The sequence below is a fragment of the Eschscholzia californica genome, unplaced genomic scaffold, assembly GCF_041429995.1.
Source record: "Eschscholzia californica isolate CP2 unplaced genomic scaffold, dmEscCali1.0.p SCAF_4, whole genome shotgun sequence".
Classification (NCBI taxonomy): domain Eukaryota; kingdom Viridiplantae; phylum Streptophyta; class Magnoliopsida; order Ranunculales; family Papaveraceae; genus Eschscholzia; species Eschscholzia californica.
Window position 1 is genome coordinate 16,493,143 of NW_028238461.1, and position 21,047 is coordinate 16,514,189.

Consider the following 21,047-nt stretch of genomic DNA (forward strand, 5'->3'; position numbering starts at 1 on the left):
AAAGTCAAGGTGAAAAAATGAGAAACTATGTTATCAATTCCTAAATTCCATGAGCTAATTACCCTATTGCATACACAGCGTTCATGTAAAAGCAAACATAACATAGAAGACGTAAGAACACCGTTCATTAGGTGGGGCCTGAGAAGCACCATTCCACCCAATGGACTACACATATCCGAGCTTGATGTGGTAGGGTGCAAATCGATGCTAAGAATTTTATGAAGCAACACCTGGACAATCAGTTCATATATAAGCTCATATTCATCTGATTGATATCCATAGCATATGATACACGCCGCTATGTCCCCATGAGCAAAATTTCTTTCTAATCTAAGTATTAGCTAGGAATAGTATTCTTTCGTCAAATTAACAAATCAGGTAGTATAATATGTTAGAGCAATACAGTAAGATACTTCAACAAAAGGAAATGACTATATAGGGTGGAGATGCACCAATACCTGCAATAGTTCTCTGCAAATATCCAAGGTAAGAAATCCCACTCTAAAAAATCTTTCATTTGAAAGAGAATGGAAGACCAGTAGTGCAATTTCATAAAACTTCGAATCCTTGCCCTTTATCTCTTCAAGCAATGGATCTTCATTGAATTTAGCATGAATAACGGGCCTGCTCTTGGCTGAATGTTGTCCATGGAATAGAACAAGCAAAGCAAAGCCCCAAAGAAAACGAAATTCCTCGGCATCGAGTTCAACCATTCTGTATCCAGATATAAAGGTACCTTTTACTGAATCAGTTTCTTTGGAAGATTCATCCAGTTCAAGCTTCATAGGAACTGCATCAAGTGTAATTGCTTGCAGAATTACAGGCCAGGCTTCCTCAAGACATGACTGCAACTTTGAAGAAACTAATGGTGATTGAATTCCATCAAGGAATGGTTTATACTGTACATGGTAGAAATTCTCATAAGAATTTGGTCTGTATGCAGATTTAGGTAAAGATCAATAACTTTATTAGTCTAACTAAAACATTTCTAGGATTACACTCACTGCTGTATCGGATTGTAAGTGGAAACAAATATAACTATAGTCCTTCAGAATTGACATCCAGTGCTTCCCCAAAATGTCAGAAGCTTTTGAAAACTGTGGCACCAAGGCAAGGTATTCATCGCGAACCTTGCTATGCTGATTCCTTAACAACGCAAAGGTATAACATTTGACAGAGGCATGTGCAGCTAGAAGTCTAACTTTGATCTGACAAAAGTCAAACGGCTATGGTAAGATCACAGATAGAATATGAAACAAACAGATGCCCAACTATGATTTTGGATGCTTCCTTGAAATACTCCACTGCCGTCAAAATGAACAGATAGTGTACCTTGCATGCCACCCATTCGGCAAAAGATGGATAGTACAAGTCTTTGAAATCATTCAGGGGGCGTGAAATCAACGAAAATATGCGTTTAACGGCAACTTGGTCCCCGCTAGTAATGCTGCTAGTTAAAATCTAAAAAGACCAACAAATTTGTATGAATATATCCAGTGGTTGTGTTTTAATAGGTAGAAATAAGAAAGGACAGTATGTTGAACCTTGGTAGCTAGGTCCATTCCAGCTTCCAAAAGTAGAGGGCCAGAGGATGTGTCCAGGCTAGTTCGAATAGCAGAAATAAGTTGAGCCTGGATTCATTTCATTGACGAAGAATAATCAGCAAGGAACCACGTATACTAAAAGTAAATATGCATTGTTAAAAACCACATGAATGCTACGTAGTTTTACTAGTCGTTCTTTGAATAATAATAATACTCTTTGGTTCCCGAGCCATAAAACATATTCCGAACTGAAAGATAAGAATCTAATGATGTAAAAATTCAAAAGTTACAGAGCTTGAAAAAGAACCTGATATTGTTCCATGAGAAAATGATTTGCGAGATCTGGGTCTGGTATCTTTTCAAACTGAAATGTGAAAGAGATACATAACCAGTCAGCAAAGGCTAGAATAATTGCCATCCATTACAGCGTGATAGTCCCTTAAATACTTAAGTGGATCACATCATCTCAAGTTTCACTGTGCAAAGGAAGAAGGCTAGCTTAGATGGACGACTTATGCAACACCCTCAACATTGGTCTTATTTTAGGTTTTAACAAGTTTTCATATATCATTATTTTTGTTCTCCATTACCAAAAAGTCAGGACGAGCTCTAAGTAATTGGGCTCGTGAGTCTGCTCGGGCATTGGCAACCCCAAAACCGACTCCCAGCCCTTTCAAGCCTTTGAGTAAAAAAAGCTCCTTAGATAGTTGTGACAGAATCCGTAGTCCAGTTAGCTCGCGAAGTAGCAGAAAATAGACGAGAGAGAAAAAGAGATTAGAGCTAGAACAATGGCATCCATGGTTCAAATCCTTTTACTTGTTCTTTGCTCTAACCAACAGTAAAAGTGTTCTCTTCTCCTCCCACAGGTTATATATGTATAGCGTAAACACATATGTTAACATCAGCTTAGCCTAACCCAGCAGAGTGGTACTGCTCAGACTCACTTGCCTCGGGAATCAGACTGTAGCGGAATCCCCCTGAGTCTCACTTCCGACTACTTGAGCCGACACCGATCTGTATTTCAACAACTGTAACTCTTCTGGATTTTTTTTGAGAATCTGAAAGATCTTACTAATGGTGTAAACTGTACAGCAAGGAATAAAATGTCGACATATTTCAGTCGAAATGACCGAAATATGTCCTAAATTCAATCTACCGACACGAAAAGCTATATACAAAAATTTAGGAAATCGGACACGAAATTTCGAAAAAGAGGGAAATTTCGGTGGAAAGATTCTAAACCCACTAGGGTTTCTGACAATTTCCTTTTTCAAAAGAAGAAATCATTGAGTTGAACAGTAAGATTCGGAATGGAGATTGATAATTTTGAAAGTTCTATAAATTCTAACCTGTAAGAACTGAAAAACAACCTATCTTCTTCTCTGTTAGGGTTGTTCTTCAATCTTTCTTCTAATTTGAGAATATAAGGAGTGCTTTTATTTTGATACTAAGCAGGTACATCAAAATTTATGTATTTTTCTTTTAAGTCCTCAATATTTCAGATAAGCCCCTGATTGAACTGTTCTGATTGATTTTAGACCCCGCCTTTACTGTATAGTTTGGTATTAGTGTCTAATGTAAGAGAATGGAAGTAATTTACAATTCTATCTTAATAAACTATTATTCGAGTGATGGTTACATCTTTTTATGCTTAATAATAGCTAAAGAGACTTGTAATGAACAATTGCATCATATTTCTATCATTTCCGCAAAATTGTAAAATTTCCACAGAGACCGAAACGTGTCCACTTTTCGACCGAAATTTCCACCGAAACCGAAATTTCATTCCTTGCTGTACAGGATAAGGAATGACAAGCATAGAAGTTACCTAATGACGTGTTTGTTTTCTAGCATAGTAGCATATTCCTTTCCTTGAAGAGAAATAATCAAGTGACTTTTTGTTGGTTTTCTGATTTTCTCTATGATACATGGAGCTACTTGATCATATAAGAAGCACAAATAGGGTTCTATACAGTTTGCAGTTATATTCGCCACAAAATGTAATGGCATCATTATCCAAAGAAGTTTCTGGTGAAGTAGTCTATGTTTTAAAAGGAGGACGAGACAGATCCATATCTATTGTTCTGTAATGAACTTCTGTTCTATGACCAGAAGAAAATAACATGCAAGATTAGAGTTGTGTTAAAAGAAATCATTTGACTGCGAGAGTAGGTAAGAGAGAATGATCCTTTTTTTTTCTGGTACAAGTGCTTCCTTCCACGAAACCGGCACACTAAAACTGAAGCATCCAAGCATCCATTTCAATTATAATTAGGTAGGAACCATAGTGTTGTACCTTTTCAACGATAGTACTTAGGAGTCTTACACCTATTGGCTGCATGCTCTCAAACTGCATTGTGCTTATCTACGCCATGCAAAAAAAAAAAAAAAACAGGGATGTAGCATAAACAAATGATACTGAAAGTTCAGCACATAGAATTTATTGAGGAAATGGGAAAAATATGTATATCATTTTCTATTACCTGATAAGCAAGTGCAATTAGCTCTTGTATGTACAATACTAACCACTCACGATGGTCCTGTCCACTTGCAGATAATTTCCTCGCTAAAGAGAGGTCAAAGTGAGCTGGGTTACTTCCGACAGCAGTAGGTACATCACGTAAACACCTTCATTTGAAATTAAATGTCCAAAATTAAATATAGCCTGAGGCAATCACTAAAAAAAAGAGTGATTAATTCATTTTGAAGCACCAAAGAGCTTTATTGGAGTTTATCTCCCGCCAATTTTCTTGTACAGGCTGGAATGGTGTCCTATTCTATCAACAAACCTCAAAATTTTCAGCCTAGTCATCCACCGCCTCTACAATTTTGGCAGTATAACCATGTAAAGAGCAAGTATACAGTGATACAGAAGTATTTTAAAGATAGCAAGGAGGGAAACTTATCAATAACTTTCAGAAAAATCAATTATATATGTTCCTTTCTTTGTCGTGGGTGATTAGAATTTTGTTGCCAAAGGAATGAAAGGATTCACATACTCTGCAGCAAAAACCCTAGTTCGATATCTGAGATGACTCTCTCTTTTGGGAACAACACTAGAAGCTCTCGAAATGGAACCCTGTATCTGTCTGGCAGGTGCACTGGAAACCATATTTTCATCATCTTCCCCATGATATAACCTAGCATCACCACCATCCAGACCATTTATAGACTTCAAACCCGATCCTGCATTGTTCGCGAAGGTGCTTCTTGCTGGCATAGCCAGAACCTAGACAAAATCAGATGCATAATGAGTGAACTATCACAATAAAGCTACTAAACTCTTAAAGACATGTCAACTTAGAATAAAAACATTGCAACAACTAAATGACTCATATCATGGTGAATTGAAGCCCATTTTAAATATAAATCACCTCAATGCTCAACCATATAATGGCATCCATGTATTGTAAATAAAAATAAAAAGGAGAATGGTTAAAACCCCTATGTCGATCTCTTCTGCCAAAAGATCGATGTGTTTTTTTAGGCTTCAGCTCCCTATGTAAGATTAGCAGATTTTCGCACATAATATGTAAGGTTGACACATAGTTTGGGCATGTTCGCACAATTTGCACATTCACACGTGGAGTCGAAGCGTACTAGAAAATATTGACATTTCTCTTTAACCAAGAGCAAGATGAAATTGGGGTTTCGGCCTAATTTCCTAACAATTAAATTAGCAAAAGCACATTGATTAGTATTTCCTACTCCTAGCATAAGGTGAGATGACTTACCATGTTACGACATATTGAGATCCAATGTGCTGGACATAAAGGGCAGGATGAGTAAAGTAACCGAGTGATAATGGTACGCACCAAATTTCCAATCCTTCAAGAATAACATAGTTTACATTTTCAGTAGAGATGTGAATGCTATAAATACTTAAATAGATGTCATATTTTCTTTCTAATATATTCATTCAAAAGTTTCAAAACAAATGTCATGAGAACACGTAGGGATCCATCTAGAAATTGAAGAAGATTACACTGGGGCTAGTTACTAATGGGGTGAGTGAGTTAAATGTTCAACCTAAGATAAGGGACAAACCTTCAGCAAGTGAATGGGTAAAAGATTGTTTTTTTTTTCAAATGGTTCACAAAATGTTACTTATCTTTTTAAGCAGTTATTTTGAACATTTATGCTAGTTACATAAATTTAGGATCATCTCCCCAATAACCAAAATTTCGATAGACCAACACTTAATTTTAACTATCTAGAATGGCTAATAGTTAGCACTTCCCGTGTTTCCTGCCATTTCTAAGGCTGGGGGAGCCCTATAAAAGAGCCTCCTTGTGCATTCACTTCATCATTCAAGTAATAATAAACTCCTCAATTAGCAATTTATCTTCTCTATTGTTTTTTTCATTGCTTCATTGTAAGTATTTCAAATTCTAGCTTCAGTCATTTTAAAGGCTTCTACAGTGTATACCTCAGTCAAGTTTCCATTCTAATTAATCTCGACCAATAACATCTCCCTTGAGTTCAACCGAGTTCACTAACAACATAAAATCATTACAGTAAAGACTAACACCGAAGACAGGAGCCGTAACGACTGGAAGTAAGCTCTGTCAAACTACTTTCCAGTTACAAAGACTACTTTCACATGGCAAATAATATAGAACTCCAAGTATATCAAAGAAAGTGACATAACAATCGTGATCTGACAGATTCAAATAAATGAAACAGCAAACCATCATTGAGAACTCATGTAGCATAAGATAATAAACCCTCAAAGGGATCAAAACTCCATTAATTGAAGAAATAAGAAAATAGTAATTGACATACTCAGAATCAGTTTCCTCGTCGAACATATGGAACAAATTCTCTTCTATTTTCTCATCAACAATTGCAACCTGTAACAGAGATAAATAGTACTTTGATCTTCAAATCGTTGGCTTAGGACATGGAGGCAACAGAAGATTAAACAATGAAATCAATATCAAGTATCAACGACTGTGAGATAGCCATTACCAAAAGTCACGATGAAACAACTATCAAAAAAGAACATGAAAGTTATGAGTTTAAAGATGATTAATGTACTTCCATTGCAATAAACAGCTTCAGTCTCTCTCCCTTTAGGGCTAAGTATCTCAATATCATTCTTAATAATAAGACAACAAGCAAAATGACTATTGGGGTGATGAAGGGGAGAATTGGGGGAGATGGATGAGTATGAGAGATGGAAGGAAAGCTGTTTTAAGTTTCAACCTTACTTCAGTGAAAATTCAAAATAAAAAGAATGGTTGCCCTTCCCTAAAAGGTCCCACCCAATATCGACACCCGAGGAGTACAAGCCAATATATTTATTAACAACTTATGATCACACGTAGGCACTAATAAAGACAAATATTCAGTTATTGTTCAGGTGAAATACAAGTGAAGGAAATTTAAGGCAAAAAACAAAGCTCGAGCTCATTTGGACTTATTGAATATCTATTTGAGTGATCCCTCTTACGATAAAAAGGATATTACTATAAATAACAACTCTCACCGGATCTTTTTCAATAAGATGGCGCAACGTAGAGACTGCTAAATGCCTAAGAGCTGGCTGCCAGAAACAAAAAGTAAGCTCAATTACACAGCATACAGATTGAAAAGCTCTCCAACGTGTGCACAATACCTGTCTTGAAGCCAGAGTTGGGATAAGAGTTTGAACATGGGTGTGCATTGAAACAGCTTGTGGAGCAAAAAGAATGAGTTGTTGTGTGAATCGGACCCTCCTGCCAAATTGATTTGCATGAGAAGATCTCGACCACTCTAAGGTACAGCCTAAGGTAAATAAACCCCAGCTAGAAACTTAGCTATAAAAGAAAACAAGAGGACCAAAAAAAAAAAAGCAATGGAAAAGCTATTGGAAGTAACATACTCAAGAAGTACTGAGGTTTCTTGTCCTGAGCTTATCTCTGCAACAACAGACTGAAAACCATACTTAATCAAAATCAACAAGATAATTGCAAGTGCAAGCTAACCGTAAACAGATATAGTAGTGAGTAGGTCAGAGCAATGCAATTCCAAGTCATTGCTAATAGTTGTCGATCAAGTTAAACAGCCTTGTGAAGAGTATATAAGATATTTTTAGCTTTTGACAGCGTCAAAGGTAAGTTAAAATGCAAAGCACCGCAAAAGGCAAAAACCTTGCAACGTGAGAAGAAAATGCTCCCAGGCGCTAACTCTGGACCAAGAACAGCAACAATTGCATTGATAAGGCGTCCTATCCCTTGCCGGAGATCAACCCATCCATTTTCATCAGACATAAGAATTTCCATAGCAAGCAAGAGAGTTGCCTGCCAATTAGACAGTGGCTACATTAATGGCCAGATTCAGTGCATATACACATAATAGACTGCAAGATGAACAAAAGTATAAATGTAAGAGTAACATAATGGAAAACTGACAAAATGTAACTCCGACAAAAGTATAGACATATAGGTCGTCTCCTCTTTTTGGTCTTCTTCCACTTGTCAGATTCGACCTCTGGCATCATTACCAGGTCGTTAGCCGGTACCGGATACTGATACATCTACAACTGTCTATGATACATAGTTGTAATCCAACAAATGTTCATTTAACTCCAAAGTTACCTGCACTTGGGACACATAAGATAACCCAGCAGCCTCTATAGTCAAAAGAAGACCATGCAAAGACCAGATCTGTAAACCACCATTTGGACTTTTAGCCAATGAAGAGATTGCGCTCACAGTTGTGGGCACCAAAGTCGATAATGCCATTCCTCCTGCACTGCATGCAAAATAGCTCAAATGAAATTTGGTACACCAGATTTGAAGAAAAATGGACATCTAAGGACATGATATTGAAACTTCGGTATATTCCAGAACAAAAATTAATGGGCACACCCTTGGTCGAAAGCGTAGTTACAATTCAGGGTGTTCCCAATCAACCTATCCATATCTTGTACTAAAACAAATGATACAAAAACAATAAAACAAAGGTGCTGCTATCGCCACCCGCCCACCCGACCAAAATGCTATAAGGGTGGCTTTATTAGCATCCGACCGAAGTGCTACAAGCGGGCAAGCCAAGCAACAAGAGCTCCTTCACTTTTTTTCCTTCTCCCATCATTTTTAGTTCGATTTCTCTTCCAAAATCGTCACCAAACTCTTAGATTTCTTCATGTTTTAATAGGGGATACCATCTGTAGTTCGTCTTTTAAAGAAAGAGACTCACGAAAGGCTCCAAAAGCCTCCTTTTTTTGTTAAAGATCAGTTCTAAGAACCCTAAAAAAAAATATTATTATTTTATCCTTAAATCTAGTGTTTGAATGGTATTTGAAGTGGTTAAACCCTTGAAAAATGTTTAGCACCAAGTTGGGGTTGATTTCGAGTGATTTATAAGTAGTAATGAACTAGTACGAGTCCGATAAAATTTTCTGAATCGTTTCGGGCTGGTCCAATCCGAGATAGTAAACGAAGTGTCAGACTGGACAATTAGAGAGCGTAAGCGAACTCTCAGACTGAACAGTCCGAGAGCTTAAGCATGCTCTAGACCGCCAGTCAGAGAGGCCATTCGGACTGACCAGTCCGAGGGCTTGTTTACGCTCTCGGACTGGACAGTCCGTGGGCAAAATCATATTAGGTAGTCTGCTGGTCAAAGTTGATCAACCCTAGTGAAAGGGTATGTCCACCTGCTAATGGCACTTCGCTCTGGTGCCAATAGCAACACCCGAAAAGAAAATACAAGACAGTAGGAGAAAACAATTATCATTAGTATTAGGAAAACTGGTCAAAACTCCTAGGCCAAATCTTCTTTTGTCAAAAAGAATCCAACAAACCCCTTTTGGACTTCAGCTCCCTAGGTTTGCGCGAGTAAGGTTTGCCCAAGTTCACACAGGGAGCACACACCTTAAAAACTATCAAACGTGGGGGGCATAAACAAAAATTGGCACGTCTTTGCCCAGACCAACACGAAATTTGGTCTTTGGCCTATTTTCTGTATTATTGATAGTACTACTTTATTATTATCACTATTTTTGTTATTATTATTATTATTATTATTTTTACTATTATCACCGTTGTTATTATTGTTGTTAACTAAATGTTATTGTTCTCGTTCTAAAAAAATACAAATTATGACGATAATAGGAACAATTTGAAAATATCTACACAGCAAAGTTTTTGTGTCTCTGAAACGACAAATGACTATATTGTCTACAAAACCTTCAAAAGAAAATGAAAATAAATAGTCGGATTCGTGGCCTTTCAAACAGACCGGCACTTATTGTACCTTAGGTTAAAGATATTAAGGTGTCGTTTGGCAACAATAAAATAAGTTAGTTTTTTGCTTATTTAAGTAGAAAAGTAAAAAAGTTTAGTTTGGTAACGTGAAAATTTTCGACATTTTGTTAAGTTAAAATTTGACTTTCTTTTAAAGTTCATATTTTTAACTTCTGACTTTAAAGTTAAGCAAGTTTTCTTCAACATATGCACAAATTTAACTTTACCAAAAAAATTTCTGTTTATTTTTGCTCCACCACCACACCTCAAACCTCCACCACCACCCCAGTATCTCAACCACCACCACACCTCCACCACTATCGTATCTCTACGTACCACCACCACCACCGTACCTTCACCACCACACCTCAACCATCACCACCACCATTGTATCTCAAGCACCACTGCCACCATTATACATCCACCACGACCACCACTATCCCATACCTCCACCGTACCACCACCACCGTATTACCTCCACCAACACATCCCGATACATCCACCACCACCATCCCATACCTCAACCACCACCACCACCACCACCACTATCATACCTCCACCACCACTGCCATCATATTTCCACCATCACATACCTCCACCACCACCATATCCCTACTACCGTATTTCCACCATCACCACCATATCCCTACTACCGTACTTCCACCACCACCACACATCAATCACATCACAACCACCACCTCTTCCATCACTATACTTCAAATGCTCCACCACCACCATGACCTCTTCCATCACTATACCTTAAAGGTTCCACCACCTCTTCTGTCACTGTACCTCGAAGGCTCCACCACCACCACCACCTCTTCCAAAAGAGTAATCATGAAAATTATAAATAAATTTAATTGAAATCAAGTATTTCTATGGAAAAAGGAAAATAGAAAAGTAAATTACATTACCAAACTAACTTTTTGACTTTTTTACTTATAAGTAACAGTTTTGTCAAACATACTTATGATAGTTTTTTACTTTTTTGAAGCAAAAGAACTTCTACTACAAGCAAAAGTACTTATACTTTTGGTTGCCAAACGACACCTAAATTGACGAATCCCGGGAAGCTCTTAATTATACTCCCATTTTCAAAATGAACGCAAAAAAAAAACTGTCATAGCAACATGTCATACACACCATACATGAATTAAACCAACAAGAAATATAAACAACCACACATGGTGAAATTTTAGCCCTATCAAGTACGAAAACGAAACCAATATTTTGATTTTTATAAGTGGGTGAGTTAAGTTGAACAGGCATTTCTAGAATACTAAATTTAAATTAGAAATAATAATCTAAAGAAACTTGGAATTTCACCTTCTGTGAATGCAGCCTAGTGACAGAGCAACGGATGCAGTGTAATTCAAATCCGTCGCCCCACCTAGATCCCCAAGAAGAGCTCGTGTCTGTTCATAAGTAGAATTAGTTGAGCTATCAATGTGCAAGAATAGTAGAAATAGATAGTGAAGAAAATTAACATAAATAAAAAAGGACTAACTAGGATGAAGTTTGAAATTAAGCCGGTCTGAGGAATGCCTTCCTTGGACCTACTGTGGCTAAAAAGTAGTTGCTCATTTAAGAACATATATGGTCGTATAGACATCAAACTAAGAAACACACCATTCTTGCTGTGAAGATGTCATTCCCAAGGCGAGCTAATAAACCAAGACCTTCTGCTGAGGCTCTACGCTGTGCAGCCCCAATGTCTCCTTCTCGCAGAATACCCTGCCATATTGTTAATAAGAAAGAAGTCAAAACAGCAAACGAAGATGGTATAAGTATCCAGGAAATGCTTATCAACCTGAAAGATGGTTTGTGCCGAACTTATTATTTCAACTCCCAGTGGTTGGGGACGTGAAGCAAGCAAAACCTAGGCAAGGGCAAATAACACGAATCATAAGAGAGAATACACTGCAATTAAGAGAAAGCTATGTGTAGATCAACTAATAGTAATAAACACCTTAAGCCCAGTAAGTAACCCGACACATGCATTTGTAACAGACGCTGCGTGCCAAGATTGCCTTTTTCCTACTTTAAGGCACTGCTCAATTGTACCAAGAAGCGAGAGCATTCCACCACTATCCTGAAGATGTGTCCACAACATTCAATAAAACACATTCAGGTGTACAAGAAGAGTTTAACCACTAAAAAAAGAAAGAATAATATATGGTTGTTACCTGCGTAGCAAAAAGGATTCCAAAGCATAGAAGCATCTGATTCACCAGCATCTTACTTGTAGTCTCCGGCTGCATAATCATAATTGATGTTTGATGACTTAAAATACACCAAGGTCATTCGCAATTAACTAATCCAATGTCATGGTTCAAAGACTTAGTAATATCCAACTTCACATTTTTCTCAATATGGTTTTCAGATGAAAACACAGTACAAGGAAACCCTCAAGGGTGTCTAGCCCCTCCCTGTCTCTAAATGTAGGTTCTTAGGTTTTTCTTTACATGTACAAATGTTTATCCTGTCTAGCTAGATCATCAATAGTGGTACTTGTTTCCAGCAAAAACAGATATACAAGTAATAGCTGGAAGCATATCTTCGGTATCATTTATTGGAGCTTTGTAGTCTTTTTAAGGTCCCTTGGGTGCAACAAATTTTCTAGCATCTTTTGACTTTCTATACTACGTTGGTGTAAAACCATCGGCAGAAGCTTCAACGGAGGTTAACAGTCTAAACGAAAGATAAAAGAGAATCCCCTAAATTCATAATCGAAACTCAAAAGTTGTCAAATAAAGTTAGACAAATATATAACCATTGAACCAAAAATTAAAACCAGTAGTAAGAGAGACAACAGCATCAAAAAAATGCAAAAGTTAATTCATCCTAAAACTTGTCATTGTAATAGCTAATACCCTTTGATCAATATTCTATATAACATAACCCGAGAGTAGCAAGTCATGATCTTCTATATAATTTCTTAACAGCTCCCACGAAAAGTCATCAAAAAACTGATCGTAACCTAATAAAGCAACAAGCAAATAAATAAAAGTAAAGCAAAAAAAGTATACAGTCTTGAGTATAGTAGCTTGTTCTTCTTGATCCACGTCACCTCTACTTAAGGTGTCAGACAAACCATGAGAAGTAGTGATATAGTGATAAAGGAGAACTATGCCCCCACAGAATTAAATTTTTGTAGTTTTGATCATTTCTTTTATATAACGAAAAGTATGCAAAGCATAAAAATGAATTAGAACCTAGATAAATGTATCAAGTGAATGAGATAACATACCTGAGGGAATGTGGAAAGTTCATTTTCCCATACACAAGGCATGAGCCCATCTTTCCATCCTTGAAAAGCTCTAAGTTCATCTTCAAACCAATCCCTATGTACAGTATGATATAAATCAAATTATCCACTCAACTAGAACCATTCAAGCCATTGGCCCAATTGGTTGAGTCTTAGTTAGTTATTCATTTAAATCATCAGTTTAAACCATCCAAGTTGTGAGTTTAATTTGAACATATTCACATTAGATACATACCCCTGGATTTTGTTTTTAAAATTTGAACAAGAGAAAAAATTCAATTATGTTATTTTTTAATTTCACTGAATAATCATTATGGAAAGGTTTGTAGGAAGTTACCTTCCAGGAATCCAAGGGCCCAACCATGCATCTCTCTTGTCTAACAGCGATCTCAAACATGAACTTTCTTCGCACCCCGAAGGATCTCTTTTTTCCCAAGACATAAATAATAACCGAAAAAGAACACACTTATCAATTAACTTATGAAATTATGATTCTTCAATGTATAACCAATAAGTAGTTTCTTATAGAGTAATTGGCAGTAATTTGCAAGTCAAGTATTATAGGGGAGTGGGATTGGCATAATTAAAGCGATAAATGTATTGGGTAAATCACTAACCCAAATTTGGCAAAAAGAGAAACAGCACAATCACACAATGAGAAGAGTATAAAATAGTTTAACAAAAGGAATTTGGGGTGTCAATCAAGAGAACAAAAGAAGCAGAGGTATTTTAGACATAAGTAAAATTCAGACCAAGTACGGAGATAAAATAGATTTTTGGACTGACAAGCGGTGTAATGGAGAACACCTAAAGTTTTCTGGGGTAGCATTAAATATCCACGAGAACATCTTTATTAACCTAAGGCGGGTAGAACTTGGATCTGAGGAATTGTATGACCACAAAGCATGGGACATGGCAACACTTCTAGAAAATAACAACTATCTCATCATGGTCAGATGAGAAAGAGGAAATTTTAGAGATTGGACAAGGATCAACTCTTCTAAGTCCAATTCTACAATGAAGAGCTAGGAGAGCCAAGAGGCTACTTTCTGGTAAGTGTCGTGAAAAATTAAAGTTTCTGATTCGGAAAAGGTAATCTTTATCCTACGTGGCAAATCAATGGGAGCTACACGTGAAGACGGACTAAGACTTCTAGGTTTTATCTAGGTGACCGTTTGCATAGAAACGCAAGGAACCAACAGGAAAAATGCTCTTTCAGAAGCTACTAACAGAATTGGAGACATTTCTGAAGCCTAAAACGACAATGTAGAATCATGTAAAAGCAGGGGAAATTTAGTCAAAACTCCCTATAAATTTTTTGTTTTTGTGAAAAATGATCACCGAACTTTTTTTTACTCTTCAGCTCCCTAGGTATTTTCGTAATTTGCAACAACTTGCAAATGTTAGCAACACCTTTGCAACAGCTTGCAGAAGGTTCGCAGAAGTTTGCAACAACTTCGTAACAGCTTTGCAACGACTTGCAAGAAAGTTGCAAAAAGATATATGGGTTTTTTACTAAACGAAATAAAAAAAAGGGTTATTTCCCATATGGCCCCCTACTTTGTGACCAGCTTCCCGCCTGGCCCCCCACTTTACGAGAAATACCCATATGGCCCCCTTCCGTTATAACACCGTTACTCTCTCTCTTCCATTTCTTTTCTCTCTCTTCCAACATGTTTTCTCTCTCTGCCACCTCGTCAAAACCAGCCACCTCATCACCTTCTCCGGCAAGGTCGCCGGCCGGCCAAATTTCCGGCAGGCGACCTTCAAATATAAAAAAAAAAAAATTTCTTTTTTTCTCTCTCTTCTCTCTCTAAAAAAAAAAATTTTTTTTTTTAAATTCTCTCTCCTCCCTCTTCTCTCTCTCTTCTTCTTCTTCTTCTTTCTCTCTCTCTTTCCCCCCTCTCTCTCTCTCGACCTCCAGCGTAGTCGCCGGAGGTCGAACAGAACAGATCTGTTCTGTTCAGAACAGAACAGAATCTGTTGGAACAGATCTGTTCTGTTTAGAACAGAACAGATTCTGTTCTGTTCGAACAGAACAGTCTGTTCTGTTCTAGCAGAACAGTCTGTTCTGTTCTAGCAGAACAGTCTGTTCTGTTCTGTTCGACCTCCGGCGACTTCGCCGGAGGTCGAGAGAGAGAGAGAATAGAGAGAGGGGGGAAAGAGAGAGAGAAAGAAGAAGAAGAAGAAGAGAGAGAGAAGAGAAGAAGAAGAAGAAGAAGAAGAGAGAGAATTTTAAAAAAAAAATTTTTTTTTTTTTAGAGAGAGAAGAGAGAGAAAAAAAGAAATTTTTTTTTTTTATATTTGAAGGTCGCCGGCCGGAAATTTGGCCAGCCGGCGACCTTGCCGGAGAAGGTGATGAGGTGGCTGGTTTTGACGAGGTGGCAGAGAGAGAGAAAACATGTTGGAAGAGAGAGAAAACAAATGGAAGAGAGAGAGTAACGGTGTTATAACGGAAGGGGGCCATATGGGTATTTCTCGTAAAGTGGGGGGCCAGGCGGGAAGCTGGTCACAAAGTAGGGGGCCATATGGGAAATAACCCTAAAAAAAATTGGATTTTTAACCAAACAAAGTACAAATACTGAATTTTTAACCAAACAAAGTACAAATACTGAATTTTTAACCAAACAAAATATAACTTGTCTTTTTAACTCAAAAAACTTTAAAATTGGGTCTTTGGCCGAGTTTCCTGAAAAAGCAATGGGTATCTAAGCTTTTCATTGTCCATTAAGGAAGGCTGTTTTGCAAAAGTAGTATGTGTTTTTGCCTCGTGCCTCTCAAAGGGAAAAAAAGAATCAGGATATGATAAGCAAGTATAAATAAACAGTAACTTTTACCTAAATGGAGTCGTACAAATTTGGATAAGCTGAGAATGATCTCTTTTATAAGCCACTGGATCATGTAATGATTGATAAGCTACTAAAGTTTTAAGAACAAAGAGGTCCATAGCAGACTTCGCATTTGGCAATGGCTGTGGAGTTAGCAACGATACATAGGACAAGGCCCTGCTTATGATCAAACATGAATTCACAAAGCTCACAATTGTAAATTCCATAAAACAGAAAGAACAACAAAAGAATAGTCCAAAGGCCAACTAGATTCTGAAGAGAACAAAAGATGAAGCTTATTAGTCTTCTATAGAAAATAAGGTACTTGATTACCTTCCCAAGTATACAAGTACAGGTTGGAGAAGGACCCCACTATCAAAAGCAACGGTAGGTTGAGATATAAAGCATCTAATAAATGCCGTAAGCGCATCAATAGCAGCACACCATACACTACAAGAACAAAACAAACAAATAAGTAGATCATCTTCGAATAGAGTCCCACAGAGTCGTAAAAAATTGGACACATTATTATGGGCCTGTAACGTCCGGAGTTATCAACAAAGCTAATAATTAATAAATTGACTAAGTGTGAAATTGTACTATCCAACTTGACCTCCACATACAAGAAAAGAAAAAAAAAGTGTTAGAGGCACAGAGAGTTGTAGTCAACAAATCATATCGATTGATAAATCTTTTTCTTATCTAGTATTTTCTTTTGATGAAACTTTAAATGAATGTATAGAAGAAAAAACTATACAACATGCTAAGGAAACCACCAAATATAGCAGTCAATAGGGCTTAGTGAAGCATGGATACTCAACTATCGGAAAAGGAAATAAAATTACAACATGGGAATTAAAGCTTCCCCAATTGATTGAAAAGTCTACAGAAGAAATATGCTTTGCCCAAACTATTCCTCTGCTCCAGTGGAAAAGAGTTGTCTTAACACAACCAATAGACTAGGACTTATTGTTCTTGAAGATTGTGGCAATGTGTTCTCTCCAAATATTCCAAACTGACTGCCACCACAACATTTATATTCGGTTGACTATTTTGTAGTGCACATTGTACGTTAAGTGATTTCACAATCAAAACATAAATTTGATATGTTTATATAATGTGGGTGATCCACCTACCCCAGCCCCTCCTCTCCAACGATTTTAAGAAAACCCAGCCCAATTTTCTCCCCTAACAACTTCACAAAAAAGGTCAAAGGGAAGCCAACCACATACCAAGGGAAGGCCATTAAAAATTAAAATCTTGCACAAACAAACACATATAGAGATTATACAAGTGCAAATCTTACTAACCGTATTTCCGATATAAGATCTTCATTTTGCTTAGTTGCATATTCCTGATTTCCACCGAAGGGGGAAGCCCAAAGTGATAAGATGTCAAATATTTGGTCTTCAAGCTCCTGCATCAATCATAACCAATGTTAGAATATATTGTTTTCTCGAGGCTGTTTAATTTCAAAAGGTGAAAAGTAGGCCACCAGTCGACAAGTGCATACTTCAATTTGGAAAAGGAAACAACAAAAGTCATAAGAAATAGAACTTAACATTATTTGCTACTTCGCTACAATAATTTTAAGTCCTATTAGGTTTAACTTTGACAAACAAAAAAGATGTCAATTTTGTCCATGCCCCATAAACACCAAGAGATACTAAAAAACGCACTAAAAAGCTAAATCAAAAGATTCCAGAAGAGGGAAATGTCATCAATTCATTTAGGCGCCTCAATCCTTCCCAGACTTTAGAAAACCATTAACCATGGATAATCCTTCCTCCCATCCTCATCATCACAAGGGACATTAATCAAAGCGTTGTTTTCGCATCTTATAGGTTTTACTCTAAGAACCCTCAAACTGCTCTTTCTTGCATTATCTTTAATTTTACTTCAGGAAGACTGTAAATTTTTTAGTTCCACAAACCGAAATTTTGCTCATCAGTTTTAACCCCCAGACTTTGAGGTGCTTGCTTTGAAGCGGGACATCAAACATGTGAAACATGAAAACCTTGCTTGCTTACTTTAATATGTTCTGATATGGGAATCCACCTTTTCGCCTCGGCCAATTTTAAACCTTGATTATAAAACAACATTAATCAGGAATACTAGGAAATAAAGTGAGATGCCAGTATACCTCTTTCGGCATGGAGGATATAAGTGATGCTAAAAGGAACCATCCAGCTTCGCTCTTAGCGGTAGCAGCTAATTGGTTTCTACTAAATTCAGTCAACATTTTCTTCGAAACATCAAGCACAACTCTTGGCAATCTGCAGATGATATCATAACATTTAAGCTAACAACCGCAAGAATATACCGTGAGAGTTCAGCTCTGCTAACACTAAATCCAACAATGCTACGTGCAGAAGTACTAGATAGTCTAGATATACATTAATTACTCAGACCCAGCATATAAACAACCATGAGCCCCAATGAAGTATCAAATGTGTATAAAACCTAAGCACCAGAAATGCAACCAAGGAAATTATATCAATGAACACTATATTATCATAATCTGGGAATCCACAGAGAGTGATAGTTCTCGGTTCTGGAAGTAACCATAGAGAGTTGTATAGATAAGAAAGCATAATTTTGAACTCGAACTCGGAAAACTTTTATAGTTTATAACAATCATCATACTGTATTTTATAGGAATATTTTAAAGAACTTGCCAAAGACAAACAGCCATCAGTTGAGAAACCATTCCATTTCAAAGCAAAAAATAATAAGTACAATGGGGATTGTTCCAGTCGTTCAATTGAGTCGCCATAAGAATAAGAACCACAAAGAAAAACATAAAGATACCAAAACATTACTATGATGATATAATCTATATCCTTCTTTATTCCTTTGTTAAAATACATGATATAATCTGTATATCAAACCCATATAAATCTTGAATCAGCACCATAGCACAAACCAAAAACAGTGACTCTTGGGTTAAACATACAAATATACTACAGATAATGACTTACAAACGCAGAAAACATGCAGCATAAATATACCAAGAGATGACGAGTAAAAAAATGTCAGTAAAAAGTTATTTTGGTTGCAATCAGACTATTAGACATAAGAATATACATAATACTTAGAGAAGGTCCTTACTTTGCAGGATAACCAAGAGGTAACTTCGGTGAAATGAAAACCAGAGCTGCTAAGATTGAGGCCTGCCCATGCAACGAGTCAAGCTCAACTTTCAATTTGCTGCCCTGGAGATGAAGATACAAGGTTACACAGTGACTAATTAAAGTATAAACAACCTTCTGCCAGTACCAAGGTTGTGCATTTTTATTGATTTATTTTATGTAACATGGATACTCCCATTTAATATATTATGTCATGTCAAACACTGACAATGACTTGATCGGGTATAATGTTAGAATCTGTATGCACACATTCTCAGAACTCGCACAATTGTGTTAGAGCTATACAATGCAGTTCTAGGTCAATCTCTTTTCCTATTATCAATGTTTTAAAATACGTTTTTACACCTCAAGGCGGTTCATTCTCACACCGCGAGGCAGTGCCTCAAGGCGTACGCCTCGATGCATAAAAGACGTAAACTAATTTTCTGTAACGAAAATGAGATCAATTACGCATAAAAGACAAACAAGAATAGTAGTACTTATGTGTTACTCAACTACTAAAAATAACAGGTGACTTTAGATGTGCACGTTTTATTCTCGAGTTTAAATACGCAGGCCTTGAGGCATCAAGTGACAGCTCTGCCTCGAGGCACCTTGAGGCTTACGACTTGATAGTTTTACAAAAGTATAAAAAAGTGCAATGTAAAAATGAAAGAACCTAACAACCTGAAAAATGTTTTAAAAAGAGGAACCTAATAATTTGGGCAAGAAGCTACTTTTATTTACAGTCCTTTTGCTCTTTCCAAGTTCCAAGTTCGATGACTTGCATGGGTATCGCCGTATCGGTTACTAATGCCAATACATGTGTCCTTGACTTGTCACACAGACTCTTCATTTTAAATTGGCAAAATTCTATTGACGAGTTCGCAAGGAAAGTTTAGCAACATATATAAGTACATAGAAATAACATATATTAATAAATTATTGCTCTCTCCGACACAGAGGGACAATCCCCACTATCACCTAATATGTTACCTAATTTACTAAGTCCTGAAAACCATTAACATTGTTTATTTATTGGTTATCCATAGCCGCTATGTTGTCAAACTTCAAGGTTGTGGTGTAAGTGTTGCGCTCTTAGCAAGGCACTTTTGCCTATTGAATCTTGATTGTCTGTGTTAGTTATACTTTAGAAAATTGTTGACTCGTTTAGTAATGAATATAATCAACACATATACAGGCGGGGAAGTAACTGTTACTAATATTTATGGAAAATAATGGAAGTACATGCAGTGATGTGAAAGGAGAAAATTATAGAGGTTGTCGTGGACATGAGACAAGGTACTAGCCCAGGCAAGACGAGATGGGGAAGGGGCTAGCCTATAGCTTAGCGCCTCAAAGGCTCAAACAAAATAGCTATTCTCCTCCCTGTGCGGCTGTGCTAGTTTGAACACTTGCGTTGCCCAGTGGCAAGGTCTATGCCTTCCGAGGAATGGTACATCCCTATGGGGAATTATCACCCCCAGGCCCCATCCACATTATCTTGGGGTTATGGAATTTCAGAAATTAGATTTTCTTCAAGGACAGCAAGACGGCTGGTGCGAGCATCATAGAGATTGTCCAGGGGCTGCAATATCACTGGAGCAGAACTATGGAGTGGGCAAAGGGATTTACTGACATAGAGTTCACCTATTCTTAGGAAGCAACGATTAGGACATTGTGAACTTTGTGTTTTTGTGTACACATCCTGTCTATTGCTGCATTTTCACCTTTTTGTAGTTAACACAAAATTCTTATATAGTAACAATATTTTTTTTATTGATACAATGTAAAAACTTAGCAAGATAAGTACACAGAGATAACAATTTCATGATAAGACAGGAAGAAAGTACTACAGCTAACCTTTTCAAACGACACACTTTCTCTTAAAGCATTCAAAGTCGTCACTGCGTAAGAAATCAACCCACCAACACAAGTAGGATCAACCTCTGCCAACGCGCGCAACGTCAGAGCGGCTTCAATTCGCACCTAGCACGAAGTTCTAATCAACCAGTGATAGAAACAAGCATGGCTACTCGAGCGGA

The 21,047-nt window shown here is 37.2% G+C and overlaps 1 protein-coding gene across 1 annotated transcript in view; it reads right to left on the reverse strand.

Moving 5' to 3' along the window:
- The window catches only part of SWEETIE (HEAT repeat-containing protein), a 38,759-nt gene that overhangs the window by 6,157 nt on the left and 11,555 nt on the right, over nucleotides 1-21,047 (reverse strand). The window contains exons 12-39 of the mRNA XM_086638521.1: nucleotides 20,866-20,991; nucleotides 18,983-19,086; nucleotides 18,015-18,147; nucleotides 17,182-17,288; nucleotides 16,205-16,321; nucleotides 15,881-16,048; nucleotides 13,381-13,467; nucleotides 13,026-13,119; nucleotides 11,962-12,030; nucleotides 11,745-11,867; nucleotides 11,586-11,654; nucleotides 11,405-11,509; nucleotides 11,102-11,190; nucleotides 8,126-8,282; nucleotides 7,679-7,828; nucleotides 7,411-7,460; nucleotides 7,165-7,264; nucleotides 7,036-7,092; nucleotides 6,330-6,397; nucleotides 5,279-5,372; nucleotides 4,544-4,773; nucleotides 4,028-4,172; nucleotides 3,841-3,909; nucleotides 1,852-1,908; nucleotides 1,545-1,631; nucleotides 1,333-1,461; nucleotides 1,005-1,208; nucleotides 459-899 (exon numbers count right to left, since the gene is read on the reverse strand). Of these exons, the coding sequence (XP_086494647.1) occupies nucleotides 459-899; nucleotides 1,005-1,208; nucleotides 1,333-1,461; nucleotides 1,545-1,631; nucleotides 1,852-1,908; nucleotides 3,841-3,909; nucleotides 4,028-4,172; nucleotides 4,544-4,773; nucleotides 5,279-5,372; nucleotides 6,330-6,397; nucleotides 7,036-7,092; nucleotides 7,165-7,264; nucleotides 7,411-7,460; nucleotides 7,679-7,828; nucleotides 8,126-8,282; nucleotides 11,102-11,190; nucleotides 11,405-11,509; nucleotides 11,586-11,654; nucleotides 11,745-11,867; nucleotides 11,962-12,030; nucleotides 13,026-13,119; nucleotides 13,381-13,467; nucleotides 15,881-16,048; nucleotides 16,205-16,321; nucleotides 17,182-17,288; nucleotides 18,015-18,147; nucleotides 18,983-19,086; nucleotides 20,866-20,991 (3,429 nt within the window). The remainder of the gene's footprint in view (nucleotides 1-458; nucleotides 900-1,004; nucleotides 1,209-1,332; nucleotides 1,462-1,544; nucleotides 1,632-1,851; nucleotides 1,909-3,840; nucleotides 3,910-4,027; nucleotides 4,173-4,543; nucleotides 4,774-5,278; nucleotides 5,373-6,329; nucleotides 6,398-7,035; nucleotides 7,093-7,164; nucleotides 7,265-7,410; nucleotides 7,461-7,678; nucleotides 7,829-8,125; nucleotides 8,283-11,101; nucleotides 11,191-11,404; nucleotides 11,510-11,585; nucleotides 11,655-11,744; nucleotides 11,868-11,961; nucleotides 12,031-13,025; nucleotides 13,120-13,380; nucleotides 13,468-15,880; nucleotides 16,049-16,204; nucleotides 16,322-17,181; nucleotides 17,289-18,014; nucleotides 18,148-18,982; nucleotides 19,087-20,865; nucleotides 20,992-21,047) is intronic.